The sequence below is a fragment of the Lissotriton helveticus genome, chromosome 3_2 (genome assembly GCF_964261635.1).
Source record: "Lissotriton helveticus chromosome 3_2, aLisHel1.1, whole genome shotgun sequence".
Classification (NCBI taxonomy): Eukaryota; Metazoa; Chordata; class Amphibia; order Caudata; family Salamandridae; genus Lissotriton; species Lissotriton helveticus.
In genome coordinates this window covers 387,430,950-387,446,283 of record NC_136062.1, presented here as the reverse complement: position 1 = coordinate 387,446,283, position 15,334 = coordinate 387,430,950, and the positions used below count along the sequence as shown (strand labels likewise).

At 42.9% G+C, this 15,334-nt stretch overlaps 1 protein-coding gene across 2 annotated transcripts in view; it reads right to left on the bottom strand.

Annotated features, from left to right (window-relative positions):
- Window positions 1–15,334, bottom strand: part of ANO1 (anoctamin 1) — a 780,986-nt gene that overhangs the window by 24,638 nt on the left and 741,014 nt on the right. For both annotated transcript variants that reach the window (XM_078684271.1, XM_078684272.1), the window contains one exon: window positions 7,078–7,262. In XM_078684271.1, coding sequence (XP_078540397.1) covers window positions 7,078–7,262 — 185 coding nt within the window. The remainder of the gene's footprint in view (window positions 1–7,077; window positions 7,263–15,334) is intronic.

Here is a 15,334-nt window from a genome sequence, read left to right as displayed (position 1 = left end):
CAGGGTGGTGTGGAGTGCAAAAAAACGATGGATTTAAGCCCATATCCTTGTACTGGGGTGAATGTATGACATTGTTCTACATTCTGTCCATCAACTGTGTTTTTTGCAATTTTCACCCCGAGTGTGCTGGGGATGCTCAGACGTGAGTCCCAGGCTCTCCACACCACTGGAGTCAAGCTATCCAGACTGATGAAGGCTGATAGCCAGAAACCGGTCCTTGGATGCTTGATTCCGGTCTGGGAAAGACATGGCTTGGTAGTTCGGACTGGACTGTTCCCATGAGGCACAGGGTCAGAGCTGATTTGCATATAGCCAGTGTCTAACCCAGGGTGGTGTGGAGTGCAAAAAAACGATGGATTTAGGCCCAGATCCTTGTACTGGGGTGAATGTATGACATTGTTCTACATTCTGTCCATCAACTGTGTTTTTTGCAATTTTGAATTAAATGTGGCTTAAAGGCGCGTAGTTGGAAACAAGAGTACCAAATATCTACTCCCCAATCATAAGCTGCGATTTTGAAATACATTGAGATTTTGAAGTAAAATGAGAACCTGGAATATTAGCACATTTAACATACACTAAAGAAAGATGTCAAGTGTTAATACACCTTATATTGTCAATTTAATGCATTGGAAAGGCTCTGCTATTGCTTTACTACTGGGCCCGACTCACAAAGGGTCTACAAACTCGTGGCGGAGGTCTCGCATCATTGCCTGCCACCACGAGTGCCGAGCCCCTTTGTGAATCTGGCTATATAGTTTTATACCAGATGGGATTTCGGTAAGTTTCAATTTAGTTGTATTTCAAAATCTAAATATGGTTGTTACAAACGATCGAGTAATTCAGGAGTTAAACATAGTGTTGTCATGAATGTATATATGTCTGTGTAGGTATTTGTAGACTAGAAACCTAGTCAAAGAGCAACAGACTAACAAACAACAGACTAACAAACAACGAGAGGAGCCACAAATTTTGTTGTTGTGTTGCATTATTGATGGGTCATTATTCTGTTGGCAACAAGTAGATTTCCAAGCAGTTGGTTGTAGAGGTTGAAGATGATATGGAACAGATGCTTTCATTCTCTTCCTTCCTCAACATGCCCATAATGGAGACAACCAATTCTATGGTAGACCTTAGCTGGGCATGGCCAGGTTGTGGGACACCATGAGAAGTTGACTGAAATAGGGGAATAGGCAGGACGTTTCTGGTGGAATATCAGTGATGTCACTTTCTAAAGAGATGATCGGAAATAAGGGGACGTCTCTTCCTGTAAAGAGGGATCTGGGAAAAGTGGTGATGACACTTTCTAACACGATGCTACCTTGGACATGAATTCTACTTGTCTGATGGCTTCCCCTCAAAGATTGTTGTGGCAAACATATGTGCGGTTGCTTCCTATAAAGGCAGATGCTGTGATGTGGGGTTATCCTTTCCTCTTGAGATGATTGCTGGAAAAGGGGTGTCCCTGTATGGTTTCTTCTTTTTAAAGACGGTTTTACAAAAAGTCAGTGAGGCCCCTACCTATTATCTTTTTAGCTTAGTTTTAACCAACTTATTTTTCCAGTATCTACAAATATAGAGCATTTAAGAAGTGTAAAGTTGCTTTTCAGGATGGGCATAACTAGGACTGATTTTCACAATAGCCACACATATTACATTTAGATACCATACATTTAAATGGAGCTCACTCATATAATGAGGGATTATTCTGCGACTGTGGCATTTCCTTGCCCATGACGATTTCTGTTGGATAACTTTCTAAGCACCAATTTACAGTGAAATTTTACTTTGCTCCATGTCCACGCTTTATTCCTAATTCTAAACAGGAACAATTAAATTTTCTGTTCATGATCCAGAATGTATTTATAAGTAATGTATTTCTAATATTTTATAAAGCAGAGACACACTTGATGGACAATGGGGCAATGCACATTTATATACTACATTTCGAGAAAACATGTATCTAGTTCCAAATACAAGTTCTAACCTGAGTGGAAAGCAGGCCCGGACTGGCCATAGCGGGCACCGGCAATCCCCCGGTGCGCCGCACGGGTGGGGGCCGGTTTTGGGCCCCTGGGGGGAGATTTTGTTACAGGGCCGTTTTTGCAGCATAGCTGCAAAATCAGCCCTGTACCAAAATCGCCCGAAAACCGGCCCCGGCAAAGAGCTCGGCGGCACCCCCAACACCCTCCGAGTGGGGAGTGGGGGCCGGCCAAGCCCTTTGCCGGGCCGGTTTTGGTTCCCAGTCCGGCCCTGGTGGAAAGGTGCAGGAGGAATGGAAAAGCCTATGATAGTAACATGTAAATGTCAGTGCATAACAATTATTCGTTGTTTTTTTGTTATATAAGTTATGTATCTATTTGTTTTATAATTGCAAACAAAAGTGTTCTGTTTTATTACAGAGACTTGTTGGGAACCAAAGACAAGTCTTTGCTGAGACAAGGATTTGGTAAACTGCTCTTCAAGCAAAATGTATTTTATTTATTTTAAAACATATATCCCGCAAACGAATCATCCCCAGAGGGATCATGCGACGCTTTTGGCAGCAAAATGCAGTCGGCAAATCCAGGAGTTACGACTTTAAAACAACCAGGTTTTTAGTAACTTCTTAAGATGTTTGAGGGTGGGGCATTCACGCAGCTTGTCCGGCAAGCGATACCAATGGAGAGGGGCTAGATAGGTAAATGCTCGTCCTCCCATTTTTGTTTTCTTAATCTTGCATGGACGGAGTAGGTTTCGACTACTGGATCTCAAAACACGCGCAGGGGTATAGGCTGTATTCTTTCTCCTTAGATAGAGGGGGCCGATCCCCAGTCGCACTCTAAACACCATTACCAGTAGCTTGAACAATGCACTCTTCTTTACAGGTAACCAGTGCAGCTGTTGCAAAAGAAGGCTAGATGGAGTACGCCATGGTTTGTTAAGAACCAACCGTGCAGCAGTATTTTGCACCACCTGTAGCCTTGCTGCAAGATTTTCTCTAATGCCTGTCAGAAGAGCATTGCCATAGTCTGCTGACTAATAGAGCTTCTACTAAGGTTTTTCTATCGCTCATAGGGAGCCATGGGAAGATTTTTCTTAGCATTCGAAAGATGCCAAAGCAGGTTCCTGATACTGCTTTTACATGCTCCTCCATCGAGATTTTATTATCGATCCATATGCCCAGGTTCCGTGCATGTGTTTTAGGATTTGGTGCCTACCCTAGTTCTGATGGCCAATAATCTGCAGACCATATCTCTGTTGCTTTCCCAGATAGGAGGATCTCCGTTTTATTGAAGTTTAACTGCAGGAAGTTCTGATTCATCCAAACAGCAATTTGAAACATACAGGACTCAAACTTGGCTTTCGTCTGAGCATGATTTATCTCTGCATACGAGATTGTCTCAAATCCACAGGGTCTAATGATGGAAGCCAAGGTAGCCACATAGATGTTAAGTAGAGTGGGGCTTAAAATTGAGCCCTGTGGAACACCCTTGTCTACTGTCAAGGTCTGAGAGACAAATGTGTCTAATTGCACACATTGAGTACTGTTGTTCAAAAAACTCTGTATCCAGGCCCAGGCAGCACCTCCGACACCTATCTCCCGCAGTCTGTCCAACATGACACGGTGGGAGATGGTGTCGAAGGCAGCCGAAAGATTTAAAAGCACAAGCATAGTGGGGGCCCCTCTGTCAAGTAACATCCTGATGGTATCGGTGACCTACACTAATGCCGCCTCTGTGCTATGGGCTGGGTGGAAACCTGATTGCGAGGGATAGAGTCAACTATGCTGTTCCAAATATAGCCTCAGTTGTTTATTTACCAAAGTCTCCAAGACCTTTGAACTACTCGGGAGAAGGGAGATTGCCCTGTAATTTTGCAGCTCCATTGGGTCTGCCAGCACTTTTTACATGTGCCTTTTTCCAATTTCTTGGGAAAGAGGCTGTATCCAGGGAGGTATTACAGACCTTAGTTAGAGAGGGAGCTAGGATCGTAGCTTATTCAGCCATCTTAAATGGTAACACTGGATCTGTTGGAGCACCTGATTTAGTTTGTGCCAACAGATTCTCCACTTGCTCTATTGTAATGGTTGCGAAGGAGTCTAATCTAGGTAATGTGGGATATCTCCCCAAATGGGATGACCCGCTAGATATCTTTCCTCCTTCTAAAGAGCAATAAAGCTTGTCTAATCTTTACTTAAAATAGTTTGCTAGATCATTACACAATGTTTGAGTAGGGGTATCTATTGATAGTGTGTTTACTATGGGGTTTGTGAGCTCCTTAAGTATTTTAAAGAGCTTCTTGGAGGAGTTGTTCGCCTCACGTATTTGCAACCCTAAATGATCTTTCCTTGCCGTATTGCAATTTTTTAAATAGACTTTATGCGCCGCTGAAAAAGCCTGTTTATCCTCCCACCGTTTGGGTTTTCTCAATTTCCTTTCTTTCCCTCTGCAGTGGGCTTTTTCCTTTTTAAAAGTCTCGGAGTACCAAGTGGCTGAGTTCTCTCTATCCCTTGTTCGTATTGCTCTAAGAGGTGCAATAATGTTTAAATGTGTCTACAATAGAGGTCTCCCATTGGTCTAAGGCCATGTCACTAGTCTCGACTTTCTCAAAAGAAGGGGGCTTAAAAACTTGACTAAACGAGTCCCGGGTTACTTTCCTCCATGCTTTCCGTGGGATCACACTCCCATGGGGCTTGTTGCCACTGCCTGTTGCCTTCCAAGTATAAGTGACGGCACAGTGGTAAGTCCAAGTCAGTACCCAAGGGGGATCTGTTAATAGGCCATAGTTGGCAAAGATATTATCCAGGATGTGTCCTGATTTGTGCGTGGGCTTATGAATCTTCTATGAGAGCCCTAAGGATTCCATTGTGGATAGCAGACCCTTAGTGTCTAAGTTTTCAGGCTCGTCTAAATGGTGATTAAAATCGCCCGCCAGAAAAAAAGGCTCATATTGTGAAATATAACGGGCAAGGAACTCCAGTAGAAGGGTGCAGAATTTTTTTTTTTTTCTCCTGGGGGGTGATACACTACTGCACCCTTCCCATTGGCTCTGCCATGAAGGTAAAGCCGAAACACGAGCAGGTCCATACCATCCATCAGCACTGTATCCAGTAAAAGATTCAAGATGCTAAAAGTTCATAGTTCTTAACCTGCCACCGCAGCATGTATCTTGCCAGCTGCGCGTCCGAGCAAGCCTGCCTTTTATGCCCCCAAGGTTAGCCACTAGAGCGCTAACCGCTAAGATGGCCGCCGCAGTCCGGATTTCCCTTCCCTCCTCAGCAGCCTCTCTCCACTCAAACTGCTGCCTAAAGCAGACATGGTGCACCGGAGAGTTGCCCTACGTCTTTCCCAGTACAAAAGTGTGGTGAGAGGTGATGGTTTAATGTGCAACAATGGTAGGTACTTTTAAAAACAGATCAAACACAGACACAGTGCAATTTTAAGACGGAAGCATAAGGTGCGCTCCTGCCCCTCTAAAATATTCAAGATGCTAATGGTTCACAGTTCTTAACCTGCCGCCGCAACATGTATCTTAACAGCTGCGCGTCCGAGCAAGCCTGCCTTTTATGCCCCCAAGGTTAGCAACTAGAGTGCTAACCGCTAAGATGGCCGCCGCAGTCCAGATTCCCCTTCCCTCCTCAGCAGCCTCTCTCCACTCAAGCGGCTGCCTAAAGCAGACCGCAGTGGACCTGAGAGTTGCCCTACGTCTTTCCCAGTACAAAAGTGTGGTGCGAGGTGAGGGTTTAATGTGCAACAATTGTGGGTACTTTTAAAAACAGATCATACACAGACACATTACAATTTTAAGACGTAAGCGAAAGGTGCGCTCCTGCCCCTCTAAAAGATTCAAGATGCGAAAAGTTTGCAGCTCTTAACCTGCTGCTGCAATATGTAAGAGTGATTGGCCATTGGAAAAATTACTTTCAGCACTTGGAGGTTTTCCGAATCATGGCTGCTTACAAAATGCCACTTAGTGGATGTTTCACTGAAATGATTTCAGACCTTAAATAGAAACATAGGTGTCCAACTTTATTCTGCGAGCCCAGAGTCATGCAAGGTTTTCTAGCTATGCTCAAGTGACGTCTTTACCTAAAATAATTATAAACTGTAATCTATTACATAGACACTGGGTATCCTGACAATCTGATATATCTTTTACCCTTGTGAATCATGGTTCTACCTGTAAGGTACAAAACTCACTTGAAGGACCTCTCCTATCAGGGACTAGAAATCTTTGGCTGATCTAAAGCTACGATCAATATCAAAAGGATACCTTCTTTTTGGTGTGGAGTATTACATTGAGTCCAAGTTCTTCAATCTCATCAGAACTCAATTATATTGTGAGCACACTCAACAGAGGTTAAAGAAATAATTCAACACTTTTTGTTGACTATGTTGAATTATACCTTTAACCTCTGTTAAATGTACTCCCAATATATTAGTGTTTTTATAAAATTGGATAGTTTTGACTCAACGCAACACTGCCAACCAAAATGTGGGTATAATTTGATATTTAGGTTAGCTTATGTTTAATTAACATACTAGTTTTATTATGTCTTGTTGGTGTGTTTGAGTTTGAGAAGGGTCACTGGCACATGTGCGCATGCATGTACCTATGACTCGCTTAATTACGCTAGTCAGTATCTCCTTACAAATCCATGCATACCTGTTCTCAACATGAAAGTACTTTAATGTACTACTGAGGTATCAGGAGAGTGTGAGTCTGCAGTATGTGGGTTACCATCAATAGTATGGCATAAGGTTTTTTTACCAAGCTGCTAAACAGTCAGCATTCATAGGGAAGCCACACATTCAAAGTCTACACCCATCACTTGTTAAATCATCGTTGGCAGTGATATGTATCCATGATTAACATCAACAAAAAAACAAATGCATTTGTAAGACTGAGTATCAATACACTAATATTTATGTTAATGTCTGAGATTGGAATCTATTTACATTACCACAAAAACTTTCTTTTGGAAAATTGAAGCTTGTTGGAAGAACTTTGGATGGTGCTCCAAAACGTTAAATGAAACATACAACAAAAAGGACACACAAGAAAATGTTACGTCAATTCTAAGAAATGATCTACCTGCACATCTCCACATTGTAGCCAATCTCTTCCAGGTTAATGGGATCCGTTCCCGGCTGGAAATCACTGACGTTAAAATACGAGAGGGTATGGTTCACAAAGCCATGCATGGTGCCGTCTGCACTGTACATGTACAGGTACACGAGGCGTGGGATGAAGTCAGATGTGAATGAGATCACAAATGCCTGAACCGTGACAGTAAACAGCATGAGTGCAGTGTTAAGAGACATGAAAACCCACAAATCCCCAACCAACACTACTCAACACACATGATCATCATCCAACCAATATAGGTTTCAATGCTATAAATCATCATGCCAGCCATGTTAACTTCCAAGCAATTGATTAATCAAAACAATAGAACACAACATTAACAAATACAATGTTCAAAGAATTCAATTTAATTACTAGGAAAACATGCACAATTTAGGGAAATGTTGGTCATTGCCTTCCTAGACAGTGTGTAGGCCTGATCAAGAAATTGTATATAGGTAATGAGTGCTAACAATAGACTTGCATGTCCTGGATATGGATAAATCAGACACAAGTAGAAGACAAACTAGACAGCTATAAAACAAAATAAGAATACCGCTTATGCATCAACAAATGATATACTATCAACATTATGTCAGATTACACAAATCAATAGGATCCCATACCCATTTGGACCAATGCTTGGTGTGAATTATATGGAATATAATGTCAGTATTTAATCAAATCTAGGCAACACTGCTGCCTGCGTAAATATTTCAAAGGTTTTGCAGTTGTGGGTACTGTGTTTTTTTGTTTGTTTTTTACAATGGTTTTTCTTAAATTCTTTACTTCCAAGGTTGAAAATAGCCTCACCACCCAATATGAAGTGAACATGGTACTCACTTTTAAGAATGGTTGTACCAAATTGGTGTCTTCTAAAAATTCTACTGTACTTTGGGAAAATCTAAGAAAACAACTAATAGGCACAATGCACCCACTGTAGAAATCGGGGTTTTGCTTATATGCTATAGATGTGTATTGTAACCGGCACTCTCAAACTTTTGTTTTTTTAGAAGCTGATGAATTGCCTTGTTTGGTTTTTCAGAAAAGACCTAAACATGTGTGAATTTTGGTTATAACATACAACACACATATTGGGATCATGGATATATGAAATACATAAATCATTATGTTTGAGCGTGTGTGAGAGTGAGTCCGAGTGCTTGGTATGAATGGGGTAAGGAGGTTAGGAGTTGCCTAAGCAATTTATAATTGTGTAAAGATGTCTAGAAAGGAAACTGAATAGCAAAGGAAATTAAGCATTGTATAATTAAAATTGTTATAAAAAAGAGAGAAATAAGAAATGAAATACATTTATACTTGGTAAATAATCTGCGTAATAGATTACTTATTTGGTACATTAATAGTGAAATAATACAGGTGACCAGGGGTGCTCAGAGTTTCATCGTTGATGAATGAACTACTATTGGCTATGGGAACAGTGAGACCTGATTTGCACCGCTACAAAACAGAAACCCTCCACTAGCATTGACACTGAGGCAACAAGATACAAAGGTTGTCAGGCAGTATGTAGTTATGGATTGTAGGAAAAGTCCTATTAGAGGCCAAATTATTTCGGTCTTCAGCATGCAGTAAATGCAAAGATTACATACCTGTGGAAGGAATTACTTAGAGAGACAACTGTTGCTGATGCAGGGGCGAAGGAAATATCCAATGAGCAATACATAGAAACGTAAATTCTTCTGGCTGTCAAGTGCACCCAAGGCAGATGTCAAAGCACATGTGAAATATGCTCACATCTAAGAGTTTCATTTAATAGCCCTATGGCTGCACTTTAAATTGTTTCTAGTATTCAAATGAATTACCATGTTGTCATAATGCAGAGGGCACTGCCATAATCCAGTCTTCTAGTACATTAAAGCAGGTACTGGATATTTTGTTGTGGACCTAATGACATTATGGTTGTATCTGGCACAAAGGAAATGGGGCTCTGCAACAGCCAGAAACAGGCTTGGGCATTAAAATAAAAGTGCCCCTTCAGCATACTCGGGAGGGTAAAAAGTTACCCTCCATCGCAAACTATGACATATTGTCTGGGTGCTTTTTAAGAGGAGTATATGACTGCCCAGATTTGGCACGGTTACTGGCATTGTTTGTAATATTGGGGAAACTAAGCACTGTATTTAGGTCTATTACTTCCATAGGATGAGGAATGGTGTTAGGGTGCCATCTAGTGCTAGCACCAAATTACATCAAAAGGCCAGTTTGGTTTAAATTTATGGTGGGTGTGTCTTGGCAGGTTTTAATTATTTTGAGTGAATTCACAAAAGTCATGTAAAATGCAAGAAAATTCCCAAATTATGCACTACCAATTCTGCTTAATTTCTTTTACCTAATCACACATCTCGTGTTAAAAAAGTCCTGCATTTTGCCTGTAGCATTAAAAGTCCTAGCTCCATTCCTGACAGTGCGCTATCTGCGCTGTTTCACAAGTTGTCTATATTTGTAATTAATATGCCATGAAGGTGGAGGTAATGTAGGGATTAGTGTATGGGCCAGGGACCAATGTTATGGTTATCTTGGCTCACCTCATTTCTCTCCAGGTAGACAGCACTCTCAGAGGCATTGTCTTACTGATTTCCCAGGAACTCATTCCCTGCTACCAGCCATAGGCATCTTTCTCCTTGCTATTGGTCTCCTTGCTCAGACCATCACCAATTGTGCCCTAGGCGTAGTGACATTTCGGCCTCCTGTTGATTCTGGCATGTAGAGTGGTACATTAATGTTGGCTCTTGCCAGGGTGAGCTGCTACTGCTTAGCCTTGCCTAAACTATCCCTGCACCCACTACCGCTGAATGCAATTGCTTGAACAATTACTCATTTAGGGGAAACATTGGTTACATGGCGGTGTACACACCGCAACACCTTTTACAACGCGGGCATTACAACGCAAGTCATTACAATGGATGCGCTGGATGGCGCTCTTAGCCAAGGAATAGTTTGATTTACTATTCCAACATCTTCCCTACTGTTACGTAGGCTGGAGTTGGGATAGTAAACCATACTATTCCAAAGTCTAGCGCTCTCCAGCGCAAGGCGTTGTTACAACTTGGGTTGTAATGCCTGAGTTGTAGAGGTATCGCAGTGTGAACACCGCAATGTAATATCGTATATTCCTCATTTAGTAACACAAAAAGGCCCTCAATACTTCAGAGTATTAACTTCCAACAACTGTTACAGTTACACACGCCATGCTACTCCATGCCAGCGGCTCAGACCTCACTTGGGACTCTAGGCACTACATGACTCCTCAGTGACTATCTTCGTCACCCCATGTTTGACTTTCACCTCCCAACCTACAGCTTTCTCCTTCCTTCTAGCCTTCCTCCTGATGCTTGTTTCTCAGTCAGCATTTTTTACACTTCAATTATAGAAGCTACCTCCACATTTCTTGCCTCTTCTCCTAAAGCTTTCTTGCAAACTCTAACGGCTCTGCTTGAGCATTCTATTCTCTGTGATCTCTCCTACATCAACTCTTTCTTGCCGTCACCCTAAAGCTTTTCCTTCCATCTCACTCATCTCCCTGAAACTGGAAGCTGTTCATTTCGATATAAAATACTATTTTTTTCTAACTGAAACATCCATTTTCATCCTCATCTCACTACTGTGTCTGCCACTCTCATTCCCCCCCTCCTTTTTCATCTCTCACTTCTCCTTCTCAACTCTGTTCCTGCTCCAATACTATCTTTTCCATTACCTGTCTGCAGACCTTCCTACTCATTCTCACCTCTCCTTCTTTAGTTCTAAGTTCTTCCTCTGCAATAATCTCAAGTTTCCTCTCAGCAGTCCCAGTGCAGTTACCCCCAACCTATCTTTGTTATCCGTGTCTCCCTTCCACTACTCCCTGAGCAGCTCTAAATAACTCTCTCTCCCTGTATTTTTCTTCTCCATTTCACCTCTACCCCTGCCTGTCTCCCTGCCCCCTGTTGCATCCTCTTCCCCACTAGAAATTCTTCAACAAATCTGATGTACCTCAGTGTACATCTGACCAAAGCATGGGTAGCAGATGGCTGGTAGGTCAGCTTTGCTCTATGCTGCACTTTTTATGGTCCGGATTGCCGGTGCAGCTGTTGCCAGACAATTATCTGAACATCACTAGAGAGTTTAGCAGAGAAGTGTGTGTGTGTGTGTGTGTGTGTTTGAAAGTGCCATTCTTTTAGCAGCTCGAGCTACGAGGACTGTGGGTTGGTGGGCAGCGTTGAGGCTTGTGCTCTTGGCGTGTTTAGCGGTGAGGTCTAGTTCCTTTTATTTATCAACGAGGCCCGTGGGTTGGTGTGTAGCAGTGAGGCTTGTGCTCTTGGCGTGTTTAGCGGTGAGGTCTAGTTCCTTTTATTTACCAATGAGGATAATGAGTGAATGTGTAGCAGTGCGGCCTGTGCTCTTGGCGTGTTAAGCGGTGAGGTCTAGTTCCTTTTATTTATCAACGAGGCCCGTGGGTTGGTGTGTAGCAGTGAGGCTTGTGCTCTTGGCGTGTTTAGCAGTGAGGTCTAGTTCCTTTTATTTATCAACGTGGCCCGTGGGTAGGTGTGTAGCAGTGAGGCTTGTGCTCTTGGCGTGTTTAGCGGTGAGCTCTAGTTCCTTTTATTCATCAATGAGGCCTGTGGGTTGGTGTGTAGCAGTGAGGCTTGTGCTCTTGGCGTGTTTAGCGGTGAGCTCTAGTTCTTCTGATTTACCAATGAGGCTAATGAGTGAGTCTGTAGCAGTGAGGCTTGTGCTCTAGGCATGTTTAGCAGTGAGGTCTAGTTCTTTTTATTTATCAACGCAAAGTCTGTGGGTTGGTGTGTAGCAATGAGGCTTATGCTCTTGGCGTGTTTATCGGTAAGGTCTAGTTCCTCTCATTTACCAATGAGGCTAATGAGTGAGTGTGTAGCAGTGCGGCCTGTGCTCTTGGCGTGTTTAGCGGTGAGGTCTAGTTCTTTTTATTTATCAACGAGGACTGTGGGTTGGTGTGTAGCAGTGAGGCTTGTGCTCTTGGCGTGTTTGGCAGTGAGGTCTAGTTCCTTTTATTTATCAACGTAGCCCATGGGTTGGTATGTAGCAGTGAGGCTTGTGCTCTTGACGTGTTTAGAGGTGAGGTCTAGTTCCTTTTATTTATCAATGAGGACTGTGGGTTGGTGTGTAGCAGTGATGCTTGTGCTCTTGGCGTGTTTAGCGGTGAGGTCTAGTTCCTTTTATTTATCAATGAGGACTGTGGGTTGGTGTGTAGCAGTGAGGCTTGTGCTCTTGGCGTGATTAGCGGTGAGGTCTAGTTCCTTTTGTTCATCAAAGTAGCCCATGGGTTGGTGTGTAGCAGTGAGGCTTGTGCTCTTGGCGTGTTTAGCGGTGAGGTCTAGTTCCTTTTATTTATCAAAGAGGACTGTGGGTTGGTGTGTGTGCTCTTGGCGTGTTTGGCAGTGAGGTCTAGTTCCTTTTATTTATCAACGTAGCCCATGGGTTGGTATGTTGCAGTGAGGCATGTGCTCTTGGCGTGTTTAGAGGTGAGGTCTAGTTCCTTTTATTTATCAATGAGGACTGTGGGTTGGTGTGTAGCAGTGAGGCTTGTGCTCTTGGCGTGTTTAGCGGTGAGGTCTAGTTCCTTTTATTTATCAATGAGGACTGTGGGTTGGTGTGTAGCAGTGAGTCTTGTGCTCTTGGTGTGTTTAGCGGTGAGGTCTAGTTCCTTTTATTTATCAACGTAGCCCATGGGTTGGTATGTAGCAGTGAGGCTTGTGCTCTTGGCATGTTTAGGTTGATGTGTAGCAGTGTGGCTTGTGCCCTTGGCATGTTTAGAAGTAAGATCTAGTGCCTCTGATTTATCATTGAGGCTCATGAGTTAGTGTGTAGCAGTGACGCATGTGTGGCTATTGTTTTGCCACTCGGTGCAACTATTGTTTAGGCATCTGCTCTTTCCACCTCCTCTACTCATCTTGAAGACACCAATGTTGCACCATGTGACTGTTGCAGTAACAATGTTTGTCCTATTAATCGGTAAGGCCTGGTCTCCTTGAGTTCACAAAAAAAGGATTGTGTCACTTTCACAAAAGATTGTGTCAAATTCATAGTGCTATGCAGTTCCCATATATGAGAGTGAGGTGAACATGGTAGTATGACTGGGCCACGAAAGTGTTTCAGTAAGGTCGAAGCATTGAGGTGTACGCTGTGTAAGTGCCAATGTGCCACTTCCCTGAATAGTGTGAGAATTATACCATATTAAAGATTGTAGTTTTTGTGACACTATCTCCGAGAGGTACCCATACCATCTTTAGCAGTAGGCAGAGTATGAATACATCACCTTGTTTTTTAGGGGTGCAGCTTTACTAACATCGAAGAACTTTTTCTGAATGAGACATCCCAAAGGCTCAGGGATTTGCACAACATCGAGACTTTGAAGTATTGACTGTACTGTGCCAAGATTGGAAATGTGAGTTGCCAAGTATCAACTACCACTTGGTTGTAGAGACATATGAAATTCCCCTTACTATATTTAATTTATAAAATTCCCCTTACTATATTTAATTTATAATCCCCAAAACGGACTCAGTTTTGGCAATCCGTAAAGATCAAATTTCTTTAATAGAGTCTCACGCATTAAAAAATATATATATCTTTTAAATCATCTTCTATTTCCATAACTAATTAATTGCACTACTGTGGCCTTATGTCCCCTCACTTATACTGTTCTTTGCAGCTCCCATGTCACTAATAAAATTCATTTTCAAGAATCAGGTGGAAAGAAATTCATACCTGTCAACCTTTTGATTGCAGCTGAAGTCAAGCATTTAATAGGGTTCTGCCATTATGATTAATGGAGAATGAACACTGCTTTGGAGCGTGATATAGGTTTGAAAAGAGAGTGACCCCATTAAAATCAAGTGCAATTTGTGTCTCAGACATTTGGATAGAAATTAAAAGAGAGCGATACCCGCAAAATGCATGTGAATCGACAGATATTGAAATTACAGCCGAGCAATGCAGTGTGTGACCAGCCTTAGATCCCTCACTCCAATGCTTATGGTTGTGCCACCCTAAAGTACAAATTGTTTACCAACAGTATGCTTTTTCTGGGGAATATTCTATCTAACCACAGATTCCTCACATTGTGAATATCACCGAACACCAGACTTGATCCGGAAAATTCAAAAGCAGTGCTGTCTGACTCCGCCCTGATGCTGTTCCACTCAAGGGGTGACGAGTGTAGCCGCATGTAAGTGCTACCCAAGTCTACAGACGTGAGTTCTTTCATGACTCGTCCACGCCGTCAGACGTAGCGACCGTCAGTGAATTATGAGAACCAGTTTGCAGATTCCTGAACTGAGTTCTTTTTATACGTATATAAGGCCATTCCGTACACCGGGGTGGTGGTAGGGCAGTGTGAAATCTGCAGTTAAATAGAGCACCCATCAGAAAGAGCCCGTAGTCGGCAGGGTATGCCCAGACGTGGGTGCTGTGCTCACTTTGCCACTGGATTCAAGCTACCCCAAAACTGGTCCCAGGATGCTTGTTTAAGATCCAGGGAAGACCTGGCTTGGCAGTTCCAGCTGGACTGTTAACGTGAGGGACAGGGTCAAGACTGATTTGCATATGGCTGGGTCTGGACTGGGGTGGCGAAGTGAGCTAAAGCACGAGGATCGATTCAACCCAGAACTGTGACTGGGAGTGTCTGAAAAGTTTCAGTGCTTCGTCCCTCATCTCCTAGTGTTTGCTTTGTGTTGTAGGTGGCAGGTTTGTTGGGTCAAAAAGCAATGATAGGGCGTATCTCTGTTGGAAAATTCAAGGTTCCACCTTTTGGATGTAATGCTGTGCCACCCTGAAAGGAATTTGCTGACTCTGCCTCTTACGAGATGGCAGTGTGGCATGAAGGGTGGGGTGCACTCATGAGGTTATTGAGGTCGTTGCTGGATGGGCAGGGCCTTGGAACACAGGCTGCCGCTGATGGCCTGGACATTGTCTGTTGGGCCAATGGCCCTGATCTCAAAAGGACTAAGAGGTCTGTTGTGTGGGCAGTGAGGTGACCCTGATGTGTTGCTGCTCCTAATTCGACCAACGTAATAAGCTGTCTCTCAATATAGTGCACTAAAATGAAGTACACTGCGCAGAGAGCCCAGTTTGTCCCTCCTTGGTATACAGAGGTAATAGCAGATAATACTAATGCTCTATTTGTGGTAGTGTGAGCGAGCAGTTAGGCTTAGCAGAGGGTAGTGCAAAGCATTTGTACTCACAGAGG